At 26.3% G+C, this 21,530-nt stretch overlaps 1 protein-coding gene across 2 annotated transcripts; it reads left to right on the top strand.

Annotated features, from left to right (window-relative positions):
* Positions 1-577: 577 nt before the first annotated feature.
* LOC113556983 (protein FAM49B) lies at positions 578-21,309 on the top strand. 2 transcript variants are annotated; one of them, XM_026962230.1, is made up of 8 exons: positions 578-839; positions 15,857-16,004; positions 18,949-19,173; positions 19,631-19,767; positions 19,847-20,050; positions 20,374-20,450; positions 20,529-20,723; positions 20,828-21,309. In XM_026962230.1, exons 2-8 carry the CDS (start codon positions 15,884-15,886, stop codon positions 20,895-20,897), a joined length of 1,029 nt encoding a protein of 342 aa, XP_026818031.1. In that variant the 5' UTR covers positions 578-839; positions 15,857-15,883; the 3' UTR covers positions 20,898-21,309. The 2 variants fall into 2 exon arrangements, with proteins under 2 accessions (XP_026818031.1, XP_026818032.1); XM_026962231.1 differs by lacking the exon at positions 578-839 and adding an exon at positions 11,972-12,113.
* Positions 21,310-21,530: the final 221 nt, after the last annotated feature.

Genomic DNA, 21,530 nt, shown 5'->3' with positions numbered 1-21,530 from the left:
TTTCACTCGTAACCGGACCATTTTCTAGGTAGCTCGCCGGCCTGGACTTCGACGAAAAACAACGACGTTTACCAAACGTATGATACATAATATATTATTATTGTGTAAGACATTGGAAATATTTCGAGCCCGAGGCCTAGGTTTGACGATAATATTATTGTCGAAATGAAGTAAATTCGTGGCCTCCAGCCGGCGTGACGCCGTGGCGGCCGAAAATTGATTACAGCTTACGGTCTACAAATAAACGGTGACGAGCGTACGGTGCGCAGTTGCGGTCTGATAGAGTAAATTGTATACAATATTATAATAGTATCTATAATGTCTATCTGTTGCGCGTCTTGGCAACGATCATGTAAATAATAATAATAATAACAATCCGGTTCTGGTCGTCGTGGCTGGGAGCGGTTATTACCGTGGAACTGGTAACCCCCGTACACTATAAACTCCCACCACCACCATCACCGCGGTGCAGTGCCGTCAGCATGAATGCTGACACACCGCCGTAACCCCCTCCACACCGTCCACGGAGGACGGCGAACCGGTGTACGACACTGTCGAGTCCGTACGGTAAAAACGGTTCGAAACGGAAATCGAAACAAATATGCGTACCGCGACGCGCTAACCGCAGTGACACAGTCCGTGTCGCGTTCTGGTGCTGTTACAACGTAATTGTGTCCGTTAAAGGGTGTGAGAAAAACGGCCTTACTATTGTTATTATTGCGGATTGTTAAAGTACGATAGGAGGAAAGAGACGTTGGCCGACTTAAATCATTTTGTTCACGTGACGGCGTTTCGTGTTGGGACAAAGTAGCTGTTGATGCTGCCGACGCCGGACCGAGGTAAATAATAAATCAATCACCATTATTTTTATCGTTATCAACATTTCGTGTCGCGCGCACACCCGATTGACTATACTAGCATTGATGTAATTATACACTAACTATATATATATTTACTATATAATCAATGACTATAGTAATGTAACGTTTTGCATTCGAAATTCGGAGACTCCGACGCTATTTCAACTTACAATTTAAGGTTGGCTGTACGGTAAACGTGATTAGATTCTGTTAAATGCGTAGGCGCAGGTGGACATTTTTTTATGGACTTATTGTCTGTGTACCTATTAAGTAATAAGGTTAATGTTGTATTTCACTAATATAAAGGAGCCTTTACACTGTGTTGTATTGTGTATTTCGCACTTGTATCTTTGTGATTCATCTACTCAATAAGGTCATTTCCTTTTAAATTAAATTTAATCTAAATTAGATTAATTAAAAAAGATTTATTTTAGTGTTTGGGAGGTAACCGACAGTTTTTTTCAACAACTGACTTAAAACGAATTGTGATTTGTGAAACTGCGGAGAACTTGCTTATCGCCTATCATTACCGCTCATTAGTAGGAAAATTCACTTAAGTCCGCGTAATGGCTTCGAAAACACGATTTGCAGCGTCTCTATAGATCGAAAACTAGGATTCATATATTGTGGTTATTGAGGGAGAAGAATTTTTATATATTATACCCTTGGTCCATGTAAATTAATTGAGATGCGGGCTATTTTACTCTATTTTGGGTAATGCCCTCCCATCACCCACACATTCGCTCACCAAAAAAAAAAAAAAAAAAATTCAGCCAATGGTAGGATCCTAACTATACAAACGTATCGTTACGGGTTTCCTTAGAATACTACATTTTATCTTTATTTTTGGCTGGAAACTGCGAGGACAACGACAATATAATAATATATTATGTTATTATTGCTTCAATAATGCTATTAACGGTTTAACGAGTTCGTAATAGCTACAGATACGGTTATAGCAAATTGTATACTGCAACACGCTGTAATACGATGATTATGTACGTCTCTTGCGATAATAATAATGATATAGTTTATTATCATTACACAATAATCGTTAAAAATAATATATTTGAATATTATGCGTTGTCGTTGCGATTACCTCATCTGTTTTTACAACAGGTGGTGACCACGATGACGGTGAGACACCGGAAGCGCCTTTACAAGGTTTCTTCTTGGTTGGTGAGCAAAACGGAAAAATACGTTTGTTGTGTGTCATAATATTTATACTATGATATTATTACGATCGGGAAAGGATATCTTTGATGAACATAATTTACTATTAAAATAATTATACAAACTTATGGTAAAAAAAACAATAAAAAACGACAAATATAGTACGTTATTTCATTCGGTAATATGGTGTCTATTTTTTACTGCTCAATAATAAAAATACTAATTGAATGACATTTTCTTGTTCGAAGATTTTTTGTGTTTTACGTATCTATTTGTATTATAATTGTGTTGGATGTTAGTATAATAAAATATATGCATATCAAGTCCACACAATGTTTACATACATTTTCAAATTTTGGAACATTCTTGGTAAAAAATAAATTCGATGACCCTTTCGGAATACTTTTACATAAGTAACTGATAGTATTTATAAAATTAAATTATCATAAAATCCTTTGTATCTAATAGAAATATACTTTTGATAATGATCACGAATGAGAAATTTCAAGTGTATCGTTGTCGGGTGTATGATGTCAGTATGACTTATGAGTTATGAGTAATAAATAATGATAATAATAATAGTAATAACAATAATAGTAGTATATTATGGTCGGAACGAGAAACGCTTGAGTTATATGATTGCGTTTTAACACCGGCCGTGTTAATGTGTACCTATGATTTGATATAGGTACATATACATGGTACATATTATATGTTACAGTTTGCGCGCACCCTAACCGCGATATCCGTCAGCGTGTTTTTGACATTAATTTAAGTTCTGTATTCATGACGAAACCTGCTCGGCAAAGCCTTATTGTCGATTAAATAAATAACAAGCTTAAAACTTATTTCGAAATTAAATCTCATTTCATTAACCACTGAGTTTAGGAAATTAATTTAACAAATGAAAACTTATCCTTTTCTATAAAATGCTAAAAGATAATATGTTGTAGTTGTATATACCTGATTTTAAAATGTTCTTAAAAGTTGCGTAATGTCTTTAAATTTCCGTAAAAATGTTAGTTCGACATCTGTGTACACTAGCTGTGTTTAGACCTATAACACATTATTTTTTAATAATGTTCACTATTTTTTATACAAATGCGATTTTTAACCAACGGAGTATTTTATAATCAACCTGATAATTTATTGATTCGTAGATTTTTTTAAGGTATTGCTTAATACTTACTGTCTAAAAAAAATTAAAAATTAAAAATTATTATTATATTCATTAAATTTCTTTATACTTAATAGTTTTTTAATCTTAAGGTATTTTTTTTATTGAAATGACATAAACCTTCTCGATTTACCTATGCAATTCACGTTATTATTTTTTTGTTTAAAAGTGACTGGAGGAGGATATATTTTTCAGAACAACAAGCAAGAATCATAAGTTTTGTATCGCATTTTTTATTAAGCGTCTTCTTATAACTTGAGAAAAAGTTATAAAAATATGTTGGTAATTTAAAAGTTATTATTTTTCTAGTAATATTTAGAAGATATTAGTAATAAGACGCATACAAATAATTTAGTAACATTTTATTTGAATAGGTTTATTATTTATGTATATTTTAGCTATATATATATAGCTAAAATACGATATATCAGATTTAATTAATTTAATATGAAACTTGTGTTTATAGATCTGCTGTCATATTAAAAATGAGTTACTTTGATTTAAACTAATAGTGATAATAAAAATAAATGAATAAATTAACAATAACATACATCATTTAATGATAATTTTTATTGTGGACCTGATTGTTTTTGTACACTCGATATATATATATATGAATAAATTAGTATAAAAAATAAATATCATTAATTCATTATAATGGTGATTGAAATAATGATTATTATACCTAATAATAAAAATGTATTGAAAACTATATGATGTACAATATATGTGATAACAATAAAAAATTGGCAATTAACTCTAAATAATAATTATTATTATTTGTTGCGTTATAAATATGTATTGTAATAATATAAATATTTTGGCTCAATATTTTATTATCGCACTTAAAATATTATTAAAAAATAAAATAAATATCTATCAAAATTATCTCGGGATTTTAAAAATCTAAGAAAAGCTAACGGAAATGTAATAAAATTATTATTATTATTTATGCTTTATTATAACACGTGAAACAGAAATTCCAATTATTAAAAATCCCTTGAAAATCCCTTTGATTTCTTTTTTGTGAAAATGATTTAGCTAAGAAGTTGTTTTGTTGTTAATGTTCTTAAAACATTGATACAAAATAGTTATTAAAGTTTATTTATTATGGACATTTTGTAAGTATAATTTTTTTTAAGTTGTACAATAAATCGCTTTTTGTTATCATTACAATTTTAATCCATGTTTAATAATTAGATAATTAAATGTTATTTATTTATTTTATTAACATTAATAATTATTAACTACCATTGCGTCGCTCAATATAATATTACATTAGTAACTTTAATGTGAGACATTTTATTTTTTAGAAATATTAATATTGTCATTAAATTATGTTATTATGTGTATACGTCTCAACTATGGTTAATTTGTTGGAATAGATAACCATAGTCTCAATCTAAATTATAATAAATAATTATACATATATTGAATAGATTATTGTAATAGGTAACACTTTTTCTTAGATTTTTCATTTAATTTATGTGTGTTAAGTTGTATAATGTATATAATCAAATGCATGTATTATTTACAGAATTATCCATTGAGTGCTTAGTTCTCCCATTTTTGTTCTTTAATAATGTAGTTGTTCAAAATCTGATTTTTTAAATTTTTAAATTTACATATAGGTTTTTTTACTACTTAACTAAGGATTATCCTATAGAGATACAATAAACAAATATACAAACTTCCATTTTTCAAATGACAACCTCTTTTTACACTGTAAATTATTTAATTCAATTTTTTTGTAAATGTTGACTTATTAAAATCAAAATTCGAACTAGTGGTTATTAAGTTGTTTAACTTTGTGTACTAAAAAATAATTGATCTATGATTTGAGCTTAGAAAATATGAGAACTATGATGGTTATTTGAAAATTTTAGTAATTTATATTAATTAATAAATATTTATAATTTATAAAAATGTTGTTCTAAGTTACTATATTTTATATTTAATGTATTTTATATTTTTGTAAAACCATTTTTAAGGACTGTTTTATTTTAATAACTAAAAATATACTCGTAAAAATATTGAATGAAGTAGATACAAAAAATTTTCAAAAAAAATAATTCATAAAATTGTTGACAATAAAAAGTAAAATGGGATGGGTGCATTTCGAAATATAAATTCTTATCATACCACAGAACATTCCTTAAAAAATTGTAGGTATACCTAACAAATATCAAGAGCATGCAATTATAGACTTGAAGCAAATTTAAAACTCAAAATTTTAAATTTGTATAAATTTGTTACTGAATTAATAATAGAGGTGTAAATCATGCTACTTATCTATGAATAGTCGTTTAATGGTTTAAAGCCTTAATATAGGCTCTCGCAGATGTTCTTTTGAAATTACGTGCATTACAATTTTCTTATTTTATCTCAAAATGGCAATTTAAGTAAATAGTTTTTTCTGTTCTTATGAAATACATTGAATTGAATTTTAACTTTTTAATCATAATATTATTAGTAAACTTATAAGAATTATTATACTTAGGCATGTACTTATATATTTTAATGTTTCAAATATCGGTTATAGGTACAAATTATACATTATAATATGTCGAACATTATTTTTGTTAAAATTTTATATTGTAGTGAAAAAGATTAGAAATTATTGTTTTTAATTAATAACATTTTTTTTTTTTTGAATTGAAATTTATATTTACTTGAAACGTATTTTGTTTTTAATTTTCTAAAAAATTGTTTCAAAATTGTATAAAAAGTATTTTTGCATATTATATTTTATTTAATATATCTATGTTTTTTTACACTGCTCACTATTATATTTTAATACAATGATTATTATGTCCATATTGATATAATAGACTTTAGGTAAAAAAAGGTTATTTTTGTTCTATTAAATTTCTTATTTCTTTGTATTGTAATATTGTATAATTGAGTAAGTATAACATTTTTTGGTAGTTATGATTAGAAAAATAACATGACACCTATTTTTTTCAAAACAATATAGTATCACTTTCTCCAATTACTTATTTTTATTTATTTTAAAATCGGGGCGTATACATTTTTGTGTACTCAATACTGGTATGGCAAGTTTAATTGTATATACTTATAAAATGCAGTAGATAGAATAATCTTGTTTGTTCATTTTTTTTATACAAGTATACATTTTCTTTTGTAGCACAATATTCTTTATCATATTTTTAATGAGGAAGTTTGTGAATAATTGTCATTCCTGACATTTTATAAAAAAATATTTTGTTTTTTAAAAAAATGTTATTAAAACTATTACATTAATTATGTATTTTTTAAGTTAGTCTAAGTATAATCTATTTATTATTGATTTATAAATGTTTTAAAAATACTAATTATTTATGCAGGTTTTCATTGCTCACGATAGACTTATGTAGTAAATAAATTAATAATTTATGCACTTTTTTATAATTACATATTTCACATCAAAGTTTATAATATATATTTATATAACAGGCTACAAGAATTGTACTAATATGTAATATTATATTGTAATTAATTTAAAAAACATTTAAATTAATTAATTGTGTTGTCTTAGTTTTCGGAACTATTAGAGGCACTTTGTGTATTTTCTTATGTCCACAATATATCAGCGTGTGTGTTTCAAGTATGTGTATTAAAATCGTAGAAGATTTAAATTCTATTTGTGAGCAAACTTGTACACATGTAATATTCACACCGAAATAGTTGCTTCTGCCAAGGCCAAATTGTGTCAAATAGTTTTTAAAAATTAATACTGCAATATAACAGTGAATATATATCACATATGTATTATTATAATCGGCTATTATGGACGGGATATCGAATATTTTAACATTTAAATATTTTAAACATATTAAACCGTTAATTACCGTTTAGTTTATGGACCGGATTTCCGGAGATATACTAATACTTGGTGCTCGCATTAGATATTATAAATATGCATTATATTTATAATATATAAATAAATAGTGTTATGAAAATATGAATAACGGGACTATATAAATTGAAGTTTCTAGATGTTTTAGACGTTGCGCAATCTCTTAAGAATTTGAAAGTTGAAAATTCTTGTCAACATTTCTCGTGTCAAAAATTGTATTAGATAAACTCGTCGATCCGTCAATGATCAGTTATGTTAGGCTCAAATAAAATTATTTTTTTTGGGGATTGGTCGAATGGGCGTACAACCTACGTGCCTAATATTGGTACAATTATTAATTAATAGAAATAATTTTAACATATACATATTTATATTTGTATAATTATAATATATTTATATATTTATTATTTTATAATACAGACGATGTACAATATATTCGACGATGTGTGGAATATGTATTATATGTTAGAGGGCTTTAAGAGAGGTATGGTCCCCCATTGGCCACATTATGCATAAAAAAAATATTAATAATCTTTTTGGTTGTATTAGTTTTGGTTTATTTTCGAAAAATATTATTTTATCAGTATAATGTGGTATCAATATCAATTGTTGATAAAGACCGTAGGCATAGAAAAATATGAAGAATAGAATTTGGTTATAAGTTAAAACCCGTAAAAAATAGATTTAATTAAATTTACAACAATAGACTTGTTCTTATTGGCATCATATTTTTAGATGTGTTATAAGAAAATATATATAGGTAACAGTAAAACAATGTGTTTTTGAATGTTTTTTGCTCCCCTTCAGAAATCCCGGTTACGCCACTGACCGTGTGTGTCATAATTTATACAGAATGACAGGACTTTAATCAAATGTAAACAAAACGAAAAGCAGTATCTAGGGAGGATTTTTTTATTTTCTTCATTTTAAAATAAAAACATATTGGATATATTTTCACATTCGTATCATAAGAGTATGTACTTCGTAAAAGTTAGTAAATCATAAAAAGTAATAAGTTCATAGTTCTTAAGACGAATTATATGTATATTATATTATGCACTTAAACAATTTAATAGTCTTCATGTTTGATGTACATATAGTAATTGTATACAAGGTATTACGTATAATACTATGCATTCTGCATTAAAATTATAGCAATGTCAGTCGAAGTTTCAATTAGAAGGAAAAGTATCAATAATGTAGTATTAAATAATATAAAAATAAATGCATATTTTATTTCTAGATAATTTTAGATTCTCCTGTTCTTATAAAATTACTCGAATTTCAACTAGGTATATAATATAATCCATCATTTCTAAAACTAATAATAAATAAACACATTAAATATTCAAGTGTAATATATAACTCACATAGTCCCATAACTATAAAAAGTATAATTAAAAGTTAGTGAATTTTTCTAACTAGCGTTTGTTGAATTTTAGTTAGGCCGGGGCTATACGCGGCGGAATACGCCGTTTATAACCCTGGCTTTACACTTGAGTCTTGAAGTATTTAACTTCGTACTTTATAAATAAAGTTACTTGCACTACGTGATGCGGTCACTTTTTAAAGTCTTAGGTATAGATATTGAAAATAATCAAAATTTGTTAGCCTTGTTGATGATAGTCATTCAAATTCTTTTATATAGTTATAACAATTCAAAAGTTTCTTAGCTGTGTTTTCCTAATAAATACGTTAAAATTAATTTAAATATAAGTAATAGACTAAATATATAATAAAATGCACATTTATTATTATTATTATTCTCACCTCAAGTTGATTATTTTGTGTGCTTGTAGTTGTCTCATATTATTTTTTGTTACTGAAATTGAGGTACTAAATAAATAACACTCCTCACTATAATGCAAATCAAATTATATTTTATTTTTTCTTCTTATGAACCACTAACATGGGAGAAATTGCGTTACCATTTCTTTCCCCATATAAATATATATATTTAGGTACCTGGTACATAATATATAAAGCTTTATTCAATATTTAGTATTACAAGCTGAAAATGGAAATAGTCAATTGCCAATCATACATATATATTTACGGGCACGCAGTAAGCATGAGAATTATATACTCATTTACCATTTAAACCGAGTCAAATAATGGAATCGTAGTAATGCTCAGTCGTTTATTAAATTATTTAATCTGATGGCTTATCACAGTGTATGCCGTATGGGCGTTATTTTAAAATATTTTGTACTTAAAATTAAAATAAATAATGGTTTGTATAGTTAGCTGACATTATAAAATAATAAAAAAACTTGATATGAACTATTAATGTTGTATTTGATAACTTTAATTTCAATGAAGATTTTTTTATTTAGACATATGTTTAAAAAGTCGTTTCTATTAAATAATATAATTAATAATACCTATTTTGTTTTAAATTAATTAACAAAAATAAAATAAAATAAATTGAATTTAACTAACCAGCTGTTTTCAATCATTTATTTTATTTTATAATTTCTAAACTAATTCATTATAATAATCCAAGTTAGTGTCAGAGAAGTTCATTGTGAGTATTAATATATTTTATTTTTGAGAATAATCCAACTGCTATAGCTAGTATACTACGTTTTCTACAGATTTATAAGTATGCGTTCCTTTTATGCATTGTTGCAGGTCTATCATATGGACGATATGAAAAAATAGACATTTCATTCATGGTTTTTTAACTACAAATTTTCATCATTTTGTTGTTAATAATTTACTATTTTTTTTTTTTAGTTTTAGAAAGAAAAAAATATTTATCCATTACATTAGATAAGACTTATCTTAACATTGACTTCCGCATAGTTTTGTTACTTGAATTAAATTATTATCGATATGACATGTTTATTTATTTATTTAGTCTGCTAATAACATGTTAAACCTACCTCTTACCTATAATATATATTTAATTAAACGTGTATTAATATTAAATAAATATAAATATTTATATTTTAAATGTTTTGGGAAGAAATCAATGGGAATGCCGATAGTTTTTAAATTGAATTTTATTGATTGATGGAGGCAAAAGTTGAAAAAGAAAACTCAGTGAATAGGTTTCGAACATTTTGGCATTAGAAAAAATAATGGTTTATGAATAGTTAAGTGGGGTAGTATGGAGAACGAACAACGAACGTCTGGAATTTCTTACAAAGAAAATAAAGGATGAGATCAAACGATCTCATTTAATCAGGGTTGCTAGATATTATGTTTAAAGCATCCAGTAATAAACTGTGCCGTGATTGATACGCATAAAGGTTTTAAACAAATCATTTTAATTATCCGTTTAAAAGTTTAAATTTCTGTATTAAACTAGTACTTTTTATACTTTTCAAATATTTTAATTTTTGTAAATTATTGAAAATTATTGCTATTAATATAAAATCTGATTATTAAAATGTCGGGGGTTAATAATTAAAATTAAGCAATTGATTAAATAACTAGATGCTCTAAAGCTTGGAATTGAAAAATTAAAGTGTGTAAGTTATATTGATCGATGAAATATATTTCGTAGACTTTTTGTTTGCAATAAAACTTAATTTATCTATCAGTAATGTACTAATTTATGTACGAGTATATATTATACAATATTGTCTATTTATATACAATATACATATGAAAATATTATTCTTGTAATATTTTTAAGTTTATTGAAAATTTCAATATTTATATATATTCCATTTGTATAATTAATAATAATAAATACTATTGAGTGCAATACACGTGATAATAAAGAGAATGTTCACAAAAGCCTGAAATAACTAAACGTACTTAAATATATCTTATCTGTGAGTAATAGGATAACGCAAATGACAGTTTTACAAAATAAAATATATGTTTATTGTTTATGTATTATAATTTTTATTATTTTATTTTGTTCTTAATTTTAAGCAACGCGAGAAATATATTTATTCATAATTATTAAGATTTAAAAATATTAATAATATCTTTGTTATAAATACATAATACATTGCGTATTTGATCATCATTTGTCGCTAGTTCAGAATAAACATAACTTGTGTTGAAAACTATGTAAAAGTAGTTTTTGTTTTTGGTACAAATATATGATTAGATATTTTTTTTGGAAACAAAATTGTATACATAACTAATCTGGATGTAATGAAGCAATAGGAGATTCAAATTGTGAAAAAATATCTATATTAATTTTAGTATTGCTGGTATTGGTTTTAAGATTAGTTCCTTTTAGGGAATATGTTTACGTTAAAAATTTAAATACCCAAATATTGTATAATACACCTAAACCTAGGTACTATAGTACTATGCTATATACCATATATATTTTTAGATTTTAAGTAGTTTTAATTACATATCTTGTTCAAATTTATCATTATGATTATTCAAAAGTAGTATTAATTTAAATTATTCACTTTGAGTTGAATTTTTTGTGTTTAAGGTATTTGTACGAATTTTTATAGTAATTTTTTTTTTTGATTTGTCATTAATTATAAATTCATAAACGTCGCATTGAATAATCATTTTGTAAGGATTTTGTAACGAAGAGCTCATTAGCTGTAAATACAAATCGCGTCCCCCAATGACAATTAAATTAGAGTACCTCAGCATTCTCCCCTTTTGTTGCTTCTACACGTGTGGGAAAATATACAAATAATAATAAGAGTGGCTTATTTTATATTAGTGTTATAATTCGTAACAATTTATTAACATTTTATTGTGCCGTACATATAAAACGGCCGGAAATTGCTTTCAATCATCACTTGGAGAAAGAGAGGGAGTTTATCCGTAGAATAAGTATTGAAAACGACCAAACAAAATATTGTTTTATGTGATGTATTTTGTTCGTTGTATGTCGTGCTCGTGTGTAAACATGTAGTTAATGAAATTGATTGATTAAGTTATATAATTCCGTTCGATTGACGAATACTTTGTGTTTAATAATAATAATAAAAAAAAAATAAATAATCTGTGTAACTCTTATTAATAAACATAATATAATATTATTATCAATAACAGATGAAAATATATTTCATAGATGTCGGACAGGTGTCGTCACGTGTTTATTGAGGTTGTATTGGTTGCGCCATACCTATACGTATAAGCGCAATGCATGTAGCATGTATTTAGCAATTGTAAAACAAATAATTTAACACAATATCAGAATACGACATAAACAACCGTCTTGTCCATATAAGTTGTTTGATGCACAGTAATAATCTATGAGTAAATATTAAAATGTGAGATGAGCTTAGGGAAACATCAGGTTATAAGTAATGGTTGAATAAGAAAAAATGATTTTATATTTAGATAGGTATGGTTACCTGTGGTTAGTTATATTCTCAAGGGTATGTTTGTCATGTATGATCAATGTGGTATACATAATATATATATACGTTTTATACATACTAGTATATATACATTATACATAGCATACTAACATTGTACCATAGATGAAATATATTTAATCTACGATATTATTGAACAAGATATAATGTGGTTTCTATTGTATTGTATTTCAATTAATCTCAATGAAGGATTGAAGGAACAATGATATTCTTATGATAAATACTGGTAAAAATTGGATGGTATTTTGAAATGTTTTAGCACATAGCATCTAATATATTAGCATATATTATTTTTAATCATATTCAGTGCTTTTTTTTTTAACTATTTGTAATAAATATGCAATTTAATCGAGTTTAGATATTGAATTTTAATTATAAAGCTTTAATGTTTAATAATGATTTATTTTCAAACCTACATTTATATGTTAATAGTGTTTATGCTCAAAAAATAATATTTATATATTGTAGATTTAGATATTTTATTTATGGTGCATTATTTGTGTATCTATATCCAAGTATCATTAAACACATATACATTTTTTTTGTATTTTGTATTAAATTTTGATAATATTAACATTAAACAAAGTATAGTCGTTAATTTATTCTGTACGTTATAATAGTATGAATATAAATACATCTAAATTTACTTAAATTTCTTGTACATATACATACATTACATTTTAATATTATACTATATTATAATTTTTATTAGATTTTCAATATTTAATGTCACAAATAATGTATGACATTGATTTGCATTTAGCTAAGTAATAATTTAGATTGATTGTTCAGAATAAAACTTAATCATAATAATTTTATTCTAATATACGATTATAATAATAATACTATTCATTGTGATTAATTAAATTAAATTCTATAAACAAAGATTACATATTGATTTAATTTGTTATGAATACTAATATTGACAATATAATATTTGTATACACATGACACTTTCTAGTTGTCGAGTAAGTTCATAAATAAAAAAAATATCAAATACCAAATGCAAATATCTCAGTATTAGTGATAATATACTATTAGTAGTAGACGGTGATGTGACTTTTATTATGTAAAGCAATTAATACATTCAAAATATTTTGTTCACAACAAATGAAATATAAATTATAAACAAAAACAATGCATATTATGTCAGTCTTCTTTGCATGTACATTACAAGAGAAACAACAATATCGTATTCTATTTTCGTAATAACTTTCCCATTCAAATATTTAAAAAAAATTGTTATATTTTATTTTCTTGGATAGATTTTTAAACATTAACTAAACATTTCGCTGTTCAAAAAAAAATAATATTAGATGTGACAATTTCATCGTTATTAAATAGTATACAGTATATCAAATAATTTTTACTAACTAATAATTAAAATGTTTTAAAATTTATATTCATTAGTTGAGAATATGTCAGCGTACCATTTGTTTTCTCGTTAACCAACGCACAGTATAACAAATGTTTTCATTCAGTTGATATTTTTTTTTGTTTTCTAAAGAATTGAATTAAAGTTAAAGTTAAGAATATTATCTATGGCACCTCTTAAGTTAAGTAGATATTTCAATTTAAAGTAAATTATGCAGCTTACATTTTAAAATTGGAACATTTTACATAATAAAATTATAACTCGCGTTTAAATTAAAATTTCCATAAAAGACCATTAAGTGCCTTAGATAATATTATTATCTTTAAGTTTAATTATAGATCAATTCACACCAACATTAAAGTTAATAACACACAGTTAGATTTTCTGAATGAAAAATTGCTATGTTACATGTGGCAAGAGAGAAGACGTAGCGAACTAGTTAGCCTAGTTAGCCACTAGGAGGATAGGTACTCAAAACATTGATTTTACGGTCGATACGTGGTACGAAAATTCTTCTGTTTATTTAAAAATCTACTATTTAAAAAATAATATAAATTACGATATAATATACGTATAAGCCCATGTGTTATACGCCGCGTGTATTTACATTTATATTACCGTACGAGCTATTCGGCCGAGATATAATTTGGTCTGAGCTTAGGCGAATTGAATGCACGCACGTACATACATATGTCATACACACACGCACCCATCCACCCACCCACACACGCACACATGATTATGCCGCTTTAAGTTGTGTAATATAGTATAGTTTAATGTTTTGTTTTTTTTTATTTGGAGTCGTAGCAAATAATTTCGTTGAATGTATTATAGAATATTTCTTGCGCTATATCTGTGCGTCATGCGGTGTATATCCTGCTGGATTTGCCTACATCGCGTTCAGTTTATAGAAATTTACTTGACGAAAAGTTGTCTCTCCGTAATTGGGCTTTTGGGCGATAAAACCCAGGTACTTTGTTTAAAGCTCCGGGGTTTATTATTTCCGATATTGTATACCGACACCGAGAATTCCTATAATACGGTGTGCATACGCCATACACGCGTAACGTGTATATCATGTATGTATGTTTTCAAGACACGTAGGTATATACGAATACGTAATATATAATAATATACGATAGAGAAGGTACCTAACTCCATATCTGCTGTGAGATTTGTCTTTGTCAGTGAGATAAAAACTTTAATTCCAACCCGGTGGCGGTGAATTATAATTAAACGAAACTTATTGTGTTTGTATAATAATATATTGGTAATGAGATCGATTTCAAACAAATCAAATAGTATTGTTAATAATGACTGTTATTTGATGTGCTAGTATGCAAATCGATTTTTGAATTTTAGTCAATCTAAATTGAGCATCATTATGTTCTTTTAAAATTAAACGGAAACTAATTAAACCTTTTCTCTATCAAGTCGTAAAATGGTAAAGTAAATTACTTCCTATATAGGTACTAATATATATAGTCCTAATACACATAGCGCGCGCACACACACACACACATTCCCTATACTGTTGTAGGCTATATATAAATTATTATATATTATTTAATGTGTTTAATTTTTATAATTGACATTTTTAAAATAATTTATTCATACTCTTCACGAGTTTACTTCATAATATTTTCTGAGTGTGTCAAATTGTAGTTGGAAATTAAACTTTTAAATGTAGGTAACTATAGGTAGGTAAACTATAGGTAGTATAAAATCATAATTTGAATTAAAGAAAAAAAAATTCATTCTACACTTTTCATTGCGTCTACCATCGCATCGTGGGTACAGTCTTTGTCATTGAGAAACACTTGTAAAAAATACTTATGACTTATGTACTGTACATAAAAGAATAATACCATGGAACGTCGTCTCGTTTAAATAATCTATTCCAGCCATGATTTACGATAACTTTTGTTCGTAAACAGTTTCTTCTACTCTGTTTCCCAAAAACCTCGGCTTCCTTTTAACAAGATGTTTATCGGTTCGCCGATTTCCGAATAAGAGTTTGTTTTTTTCTTCTTTAAGAATAGTTTAGGGCTGCAAAACTTTACTAACAATATAATAAAAATGTTTTCGCAGAGTATTTGACTAGTACTGGAACTGTTGATGAACTTAGCTTGCTGCTGTCGGTCTACAATAATGGGAAAACTATTGAGCCTGTTAGCTCGAGACGAGAATAGCTGCTGTTCTGCTCAACAGAAATACGACATTTTTTTAGATTTTGAAAGTAAGTATATCATCTACCTGTTTATTATCTTTTTTATTTTAATTTTTTGGTATGACTTGAATGTTCTATGCAGCAAACCGCTGTGCTGAAATTAATAATAATGATTTTTAATCTTATAAAAAATTGAATAGCTATGTATCGATTTTCGACCGATAAACCGTTGTCTCTCTTATTTGTACATTTGGAAAAAGAAAATCATAAATAAATTAAAATATATTGAAATGACTAGAAAAATTCCTGGAAAAAAGAAATCCACTAATAAATCTAATTTAAAATTTTTGAAGGTATGTCGTGACGTTATGCAGTTTTTTTTTTGTTTTGGAAACATTTATGATATGGTGGTAAAGAAATAATGTCAAGTCATATCGTTTATACAAGTATAAACAAATAGAAACGTTGTTAAAAATCTAATGGAAAAATACCATATACAATTTTGAATGTGTTACATGATTTTATTTTCCAATATGTCTTATGTGCTATGTAGTCAATCAATTCAAAACGAAAAGAAGAATTAATTTGAGAGTAATAACTAATAGCTATTAAACAGAGTTCGGATTTGAAGACAATAAAATTAATAAAAAAAGCATTCAATTTATATATAAAAGTAATTACAAAATTTACTAATAATAAATTGATTTTAGTTGATTTAACTAGTTTTAATTAAAACAAAGTCACTACTATGTACTTAGATAAACTGTTTTCTATAAAACGTTGACAATTAAGTCAAATAAGTTAAATGAATAATATTTGGACACAAAATTTGAATTGAACAAGGTGTAAGGAATCGTATCAGATATTAAAATTAAAATATTGTCGTATTTTACATTATTTGGTCACAGCCATATATGATTGCTTTGCAAAATAGCTTTATGTAATTGTACTGGTATTTTCCTTATGTAAGTAAATAGTCTGTGTGATGAAGATACACGTTTTTAGGACATAAGTATGTCATGGATAAAACGATAAGTTCAATTGAAAATTAAACATATACACACATAAAAAAGGATTTATGAATAAAAAGGCAAAAAAATATATCCATCATCATATTTATATAACATATTTTTATATAAAAATTATTTTTCTATTATTATTATCGAATAAAAGGCTTTCGCCTTTAAATTCGAACCCTACTAATAAATACTTATCCGTATTCAACAGCATGATAAATTTTGATTGTAATATTATAATAATTTATCGGTGTATTGTGTTATTTATGGATGATTGTGTTAATACATAGTTTGCACAATTTGATGTTTGTATAAGGTGCCTATATAATTTATATGTTTATATTATATTTTTTTTTTGCTTGTGAAATCATCATTTCTTTTCTACTGATTTTTTAACTAGAACTATTTGTACTGAAAAATACATAATTAATTAGTTCTCTAATGTTACATTATTACTAAAAATCAACTTAAAAAGTAGTTTGAACTGTTGAAGTGCTTAAATAATTTAAACTTTTAAATACTGTAAAACGTAAAGTTTTGACATCAAATAAAATGTTCAAAATGGACTTTCATTAGGTACCTCTTAAAGGAGTTGTTACAAACTTTATTTAAATTCTCTGCATACATTAACAAATGTTTTATTTTTTGTTCACTTAGTTATTTAATCGAGACTTAAAGAAGAATTGTTACGGTTTATTTTGATTTTTAACTTGAAACACAATGAATACTAAAGATCATAATTATTGCTTGAGAGTTTTTATAATATTGTTTTAATTTGTCTAGTCATTAAATTCAGATATGTGTTTTAGCGAATCTAGTTTTTGTAAAAAGCTATAAATAATTGTACTTATAAAAATAATCAAGTATTATTGGCATATTATAAATATTATTCTATGATGTTTATACTTACTTTTTAAATACAGCAACTTGTATTCATTTTTAATATAATTTGAGACAATGATTTAATATTTCATAATCTATATTAACTTATTTGAGAAAAATTATTTAAAGATCTATAGAAAATAGTAATATTGAACAAATATTTTTACAAATTATTTAAATTTGTTTCTGAAAATTAATGTATTTACTAATATCAAGTATCAACAGCTGTACAATAATAATTTTACTAAAATTATAATAAGTTGTTGTTTGCATAATATTTTTTAAAACCTTTTCCGCTAAGTAGCTGATATGTAACTTTCTATAAAATGCAATAATGTAAAAATAGAGCGTGTGCCCAACATTTAACTTTTTTAATTAATAATTTTTAATATTTACTATATTATTAAGTACCTAAAAATAACCTTAATATAAATATTAAACACAGTTAAGTTGAGTGTAATCTTAGATATCTATATAATAATAGGACTTCTTGATTAACTTTTTTACATAATAAATTATTATTATTATATAATGAAGCACTCTCTTAATCACGATATTGTGTAACATAAAAATATAATAATATAAAAAAAAAGTTAAAATTAATTTTTCACGTAGACGTTGAATATTTTTATTTGTTTTATTATATATAAAAAAAAAACATTGCATTTAACAATAGTTTTATGATACCTTGGCTTTAAAGTATATTATTTAATAAGATCATTTACTAAAAATGATTTCATCAAAACTTTTGGATGACGTTATACATATTACCGACTTTCTTTAACATGATATGACTCATTTAAGTGAACCATTTAGATGGTGTTTTTTTTTTATATGTATACGAGTATATATGTTAATATAGTAATTATTAATTATTATACTGTTTTAATTTACGAGTATCGAACAATTGTTGCTAATATTTATAACATAGGTATACATTATTTTAATAGACTTCAAGTTTTATACATTATGTCTGCATTTTGCATTATGTTTGATAAACGATAACTAATGTTTTATATTTGTATTACTATTATTATTAACACATTAATTATGTGATCAACTTAAACCGATGTCATTTATAAATTAGAACTAATGAATTTAATTTAAATTCCTAGATGCCCAACCTACTGAAAGTGAAATGCAATTATTTGACGAGGTTCAAATTGTGCTTACTGAGGCTTCTGACGTGCTTTCCGATCTCAAACATTACTCGGGCGCTGACCAATACATACGAGCAGCGATTAATAACCCAAGTGCCGAACAAAATGCACTAACTTGGGAAGCGTTGATGCCGCGAATCCGCACTTTGAGGCGGTTTTATTTTTTCTCACAAAAAATAGGTAAGTTTTTAATGTTTTTATATTAGTACATTTGAACTCTATAAACGAAAAATCAAGTTATAATTTGTTCTTATTATTATACGTAACAACAGTTTAGTTGGTTTTTTTACATTATTCGTTTGTTGTTTACTATAAAGAGTTAATCCGTCTAGTAAAGTATTGATTATAATTAATTTTTTTTTAAATTTTATTTTGTAAACTAGTTGTAATTATATTTTTAACTGAAAAATCTATAGTTAAATTACATAGTTATTAATAATTTAATTAATAATTTTTTTTTATTTAAATTATGTATTGCGTGTAAACTCCCGGAATTGAATAAAAATTGTTTTGTAGCCCAAAGTTCATCGTTAGACCACATATTTTATTTGTTAAATCGCATATCGGTACAGATAGCCCTTTTATGAATCCCGGAAGAAGTTAATGAAAATACGCTTACATTTATTTTGTTTTCCAGCTTTCGTTGTACCTCAAATTCTAACTGAAATATGTTCAGATGATATAACCCCATCTTTACATCTAGAAAATCAACAAGCTCTAGTCAAACAGTTTTCCGAGATCATTGAGTTTGTGTTGAAGTTTGATGAATACAAGGTATATTGTCGTTGGCAGTATTTCGTCATAAAACTTTATTAAAAGTTGTTTGAGAAATCTCATTGTTTTCGAATTTCAGATGCGAACTCCAGCAATTCAAAACGACTTTAGCTATTACAGACGAGTGTTGATGCGTGAAGGCGCATCAGCGCATTCGTTCACGGACCAAGATGAAGATTCTAACAGCAACCTGAATGTGGCCAACAAAGTATCGTTGTTCTACGCAGAAGCAACGCCAATGTTAAGAACGCTATCAAACGTCACTTCACAATTTTTGAACAAAGTAACTACTTACTGTTACTATATTATACAGGAGTTAGCATTATTCAATCTAAATATTTTACCGGTTTACAGTGCAGTGTCACTGGGATAACCTATAGAATAAAAAACATTCTACAAATTATTATTTTATTATCTAGCACCGGAAATCGGGATGTATAAATAAATGCATGTATATATATTTCTTTTTTTTTCGTCAAAGCAAATTTGTTTGCTTTTCTAAACTTTTTTCGTAATTCGTTTTGACTGTCATTCTAGCCATAATCATTCCAATCAAATATTTACTCCGCACGTCAACAGTTGAAATTTTTTTATTTTTATTTCCAGGACAAACGACTCGTTGATTATGCCATCGATATGCTGAGTACCATGGTAAAAGTGTGTATACGCATGTTGGAAACACCGTAAGTCATATTAACTTTTTCGACAGCATTTAATTATAATTGCAACACGTTATCATAGACATTGTGTTTGTTTTACAGTACGGTTCAGTTCAGAAAACAAGAAACTCACCTTTTCATGCTTCGTGTACTAGTCGGCCTCATCATACTGTATGATCATGTGCACCCAAACGGTGCGTTCGTCAAGACTTCCAACATAGACATTAAAGGTTGTGTGCGGCTGCTCAAAGACCAACCGGAAGAGTTTCAGACTGAAAACCTGCTGAACGCACTGAGGTAATGAGATGTGGAAAACTAGAATCGAGGCGCTATACATTGCGAACAACACTAATGATTACTACTGATAAAAGTGATAACCGTTTGTTTATTTTCCCACACAGGTACACGACAGCCCATCTAAACGACCCGTCTACATCGAAAACTGTCAGATCCCTGCTCATGGAGGCATAGTATTATAATTTTTACAACTGCTCAACTCAAGATCTGATTTTTATAAAATCATATATTTGTATTAAGTATTATATAATTTATTATTTTAACATGTAGTATTATTTTATAAGTTAACAGATACATCATGTACAATATTGTGTTATAAGATATATTTTTTAATATCCTGATTTCACAACTAAGTGTATTATTAAATCAGTACTTTTATATTAAGACTCCGCTGTTACGGTTTTTTTAATTATTCACGGGTTATTTAAGTCCATCGCTCGTGTATATATTATATTTAAGTACATACTATATTATGCAATACATTTTGTATAATGTGTATAAGTAATAAGTATGCATTTATTATAACTTAATATTTAAACTGCACGTTTCGAGATCAAAGAATAAAGTCACGTATATTGAACAATTACCTTATAGGTTATGTGATATTATAACCTATTATCATAAAATTTATATCAAGTGTTAAAAGTACATTAATCAAGAGTCTTCTGTTAGCAATCGGCACATTTTAATTACTGCCGATCGTCTATATTATTACCGTGGTAACTTAAATTTTACAAAAATAGTAAATACACGCTATCATACAGTCAAGTATTTTTTTTATCAATGAATCCAGTAAGTACCTGCCTA

The sequence above is a fragment of the Rhopalosiphum maidis genome, chromosome 4 (genome assembly GCF_003676215.2).
Source record: "Rhopalosiphum maidis isolate BTI-1 chromosome 4, ASM367621v3, whole genome shotgun sequence".
Taxonomy (NCBI): Eukaryota; Metazoa; Arthropoda; class Insecta; order Hemiptera; family Aphididae; genus Rhopalosiphum; species Rhopalosiphum maidis.
The sequence above is the reverse complement of the archived record's forward strand: the minus strand, read 5'-3'. Positions and strand labels throughout refer to the sequence as shown.

What these genes read in the sequence shown, in the direction of transcription:
- LOC113556983 (XM_026962230.1), top strand. Translation starts at nt 15,884, where the DNA reads ATGAACTTAGCTTGCTGCTGTCGGTCTACAATAATGGGAAAACTATTG. An exon ending in TTTTTTCTCACAAAAAATAG is followed by an intron (nt 19,174 to 19,630) that starts GTAAGTTTTTAA and finishes TTTGTTTTCCAG; the next exon opens with CTTTCGTTGTACCTCAAATT. An exon ending in AACCTGCTGAACGCACTGAG is followed by an intron (nt 20,724 to 20,827) that starts GTAATGAGATGT and finishes TTTCCCACACAG; the next exon opens with GTACACGACAGCCCATCTAA.